This window comes from Xiphophorus maculatus, chromosome 16 (genome assembly GCF_002775205.1).
Source record: "Xiphophorus maculatus strain JP 163 A chromosome 16, X_maculatus-5.0-male, whole genome shotgun sequence".
In the NCBI taxonomy this organism is placed as follows: domain Eukaryota; kingdom Metazoa; phylum Chordata; class Actinopteri; order Cyprinodontiformes; family Poeciliidae; genus Xiphophorus; species Xiphophorus maculatus.
Genome location: NC_036458.1, coordinates 21,816,234 through 21,818,102, shown reverse-complemented (window position 1 = coordinate 21,818,102; position 1,869 = coordinate 21,816,234). Strand labels below are relative to the sequence as shown.

Below are 1,869 nucleotides of genomic sequence, written 5' to 3'. Positions count from 1 at the left end.
TTTTAAAATGTTTTTTTTTTTTTTTTATTCAGGTGGGTATGTACAAGGCCTCAGAATCTGATGAGGTCACAACTGACCAATTAGATTAGAGCATTTTGAAAGCCTAAATATATATTTTAAATTTCCAAAGAAAAATTGCTATATTGTAGTTTATATTCTAGATGAAATTGATCATCTTTTCATTAACTATATGACATCAAAACATGCTAACACTATTATATCTTTGTCCATGTCCAGTCTTACGTTCATCTAGACTGCCATGCCTGCGTTGGAGGTGATCTGCAGCCTGATTGGCTGGCTGTGCCTCTACCTGTTGTTCTGCTCCACCTTCTCTCACCGAGGGCCCGAGTGGAACTGCCGCTTGGTCACCTTGACCCATGGCGTCATCATAGTGCTGCTGACGGCTTACGTTGTGTTTGTTGACGGTCCCTGGCCCTTCACACATGCAGGTCAGCAGCAAAACACAGAAACTGTGATGCGATGGTTCAGTTCGAAGGCAAACATGGCGCATTGTTACTCAGAACAATAAATCCAAAGCCAATTTACGATGGTTCTCTATGTTTAAACCAAATATTAAGTGGTTTTTATTAAGAATGACTGAGATAATTTTGGAAGTCTGATTCCCAGAAGTTGAAAAAAGACCAGAAACCATTCTGCTGCTGTTGAATCTGAAGACATGCTGAGCATGGACACAAAAACAGGTTTGGTGGGTTTAGCTTTGCAAAGAATAAGGGGTTAAAAGTATCACATTAAACCTGTAGATCTCAAAAAATGATTTGAAGACGGCTGTTATTGGTCCAATAGTTACATTCTTATAGGATTAAGATTTCATTTTTTTATCTTCTCTGCAGGTACAGAAAACACTGACCTCCAGATATTTGCCCTGGCAGTCTGCCTCGGCTACTTCTTCTTTGACCTGGGTTGGTGCGTGTGCTACCGGAGCGAGGGCCCAGTCATGCTGGCGCATCACGCCGCCAGCATCGTGGGCATCCTCCTGGCGCTGCTGATGGGCGTGTCGGGCTGTGAGACCTGCGGGGTGATCTTCGGCAGCGAGATCACCAACCCGCTGCTGCAGAGCCGCTGGTTCCTCCGCCAGCTGGGACTCTACGACAGCCTGCTGGGCGACGCCGTGGACCTGCTCTTCATCCTGCTGTTCGCCACGGTGCGCGTCGGCCTGGGGACCGTCATGTTTTATTGCGAGCTCACTTCGCCCAGGACTTTGCTGATAATGAAGCTTGGCGGCGTGGTCATGTATCTGCTGGCCTGGGTGTTCATGGTGGACATCGCCAGGTTCGGCTACAAGAAGACCAGGGCCAAATACAGGAAGTGGATGGTGAACCGCGAGCTCAAAGAGACAAGCGAAGAAAAACCAGTTGGGCACCAAGAGTGATTGAGAAGACTAACTCAACCGCTTTCACATGTTTTTAACAGACGCTCCATGAATTTATTTATTTATTTTACCTGCGGTACAGTGGACTGCAACATTTTTAAAGTCTGTGTAAAAACAATTCTGAAAAACCTTGATAAGTACATTTATTTTGCAAACTAAATAATGATCTGACAGCGAGCAGAGCATGCGCATTAAGAGGTCCGACCTTTAGAGGAACTGCCAGCAGGGGGCGCAACTACATACATACTTTCCGAGGTGTATGCGAACATGTCATCGCCCCCCCTGCTCCCTGCTCCCCGACATAAACTTGTATAACTCATTTTTAATTAAAGTATCAATAATAATAAATGTACATATATGTGAATAAATTGTTGCCCTCAGGGCAATTAAAAAAGAATGAAACAAAAAACAGGGCAATATTTCATAATTTAATATATATTTGAGCCAAAGAGCCACTTCTGTTAGCCTGTGTCTAGAAC

General features: G+C 44.4%; 1 protein-coding gene across 1 annotated transcript; it reads left to right on the top strand.

The window, feature by feature from the left end:
- Positions 1-259: 259 nt before the first annotated feature.
- On the top strand, positions 260-1,390 carry LOC102235542 (transmembrane protein 136-like). The gene is made up of 2 exons (XM_005817564.2): positions 260-449; positions 852-1,390. Exons 1-2 carry the CDS (start codon positions 260-262, stop codon positions 1,388-1,390), a joined length of 729 nt encoding a protein of 242 aa, XP_005817621.1.
- Positions 1,391-1,869: the final 479 nt, after the last annotated feature.

What these genes read in the sequence shown, in the direction of transcription:
- LOC102235542 (XM_005817564.2), top strand. Translation starts at nt 260, where the DNA reads ATGCCTGCGTTGGAGGTGATCTGCAGCCTGATTGGCTGGCTGTGCCTC. An exon ending in CTGGCCCTTCACACATGCAG is followed by an intron (nt 450 to 851) that starts GTCAGCAGCAAA and finishes TCTTCTCTGCAG; the next exon opens with GTACAGAAAACACTGACCTC.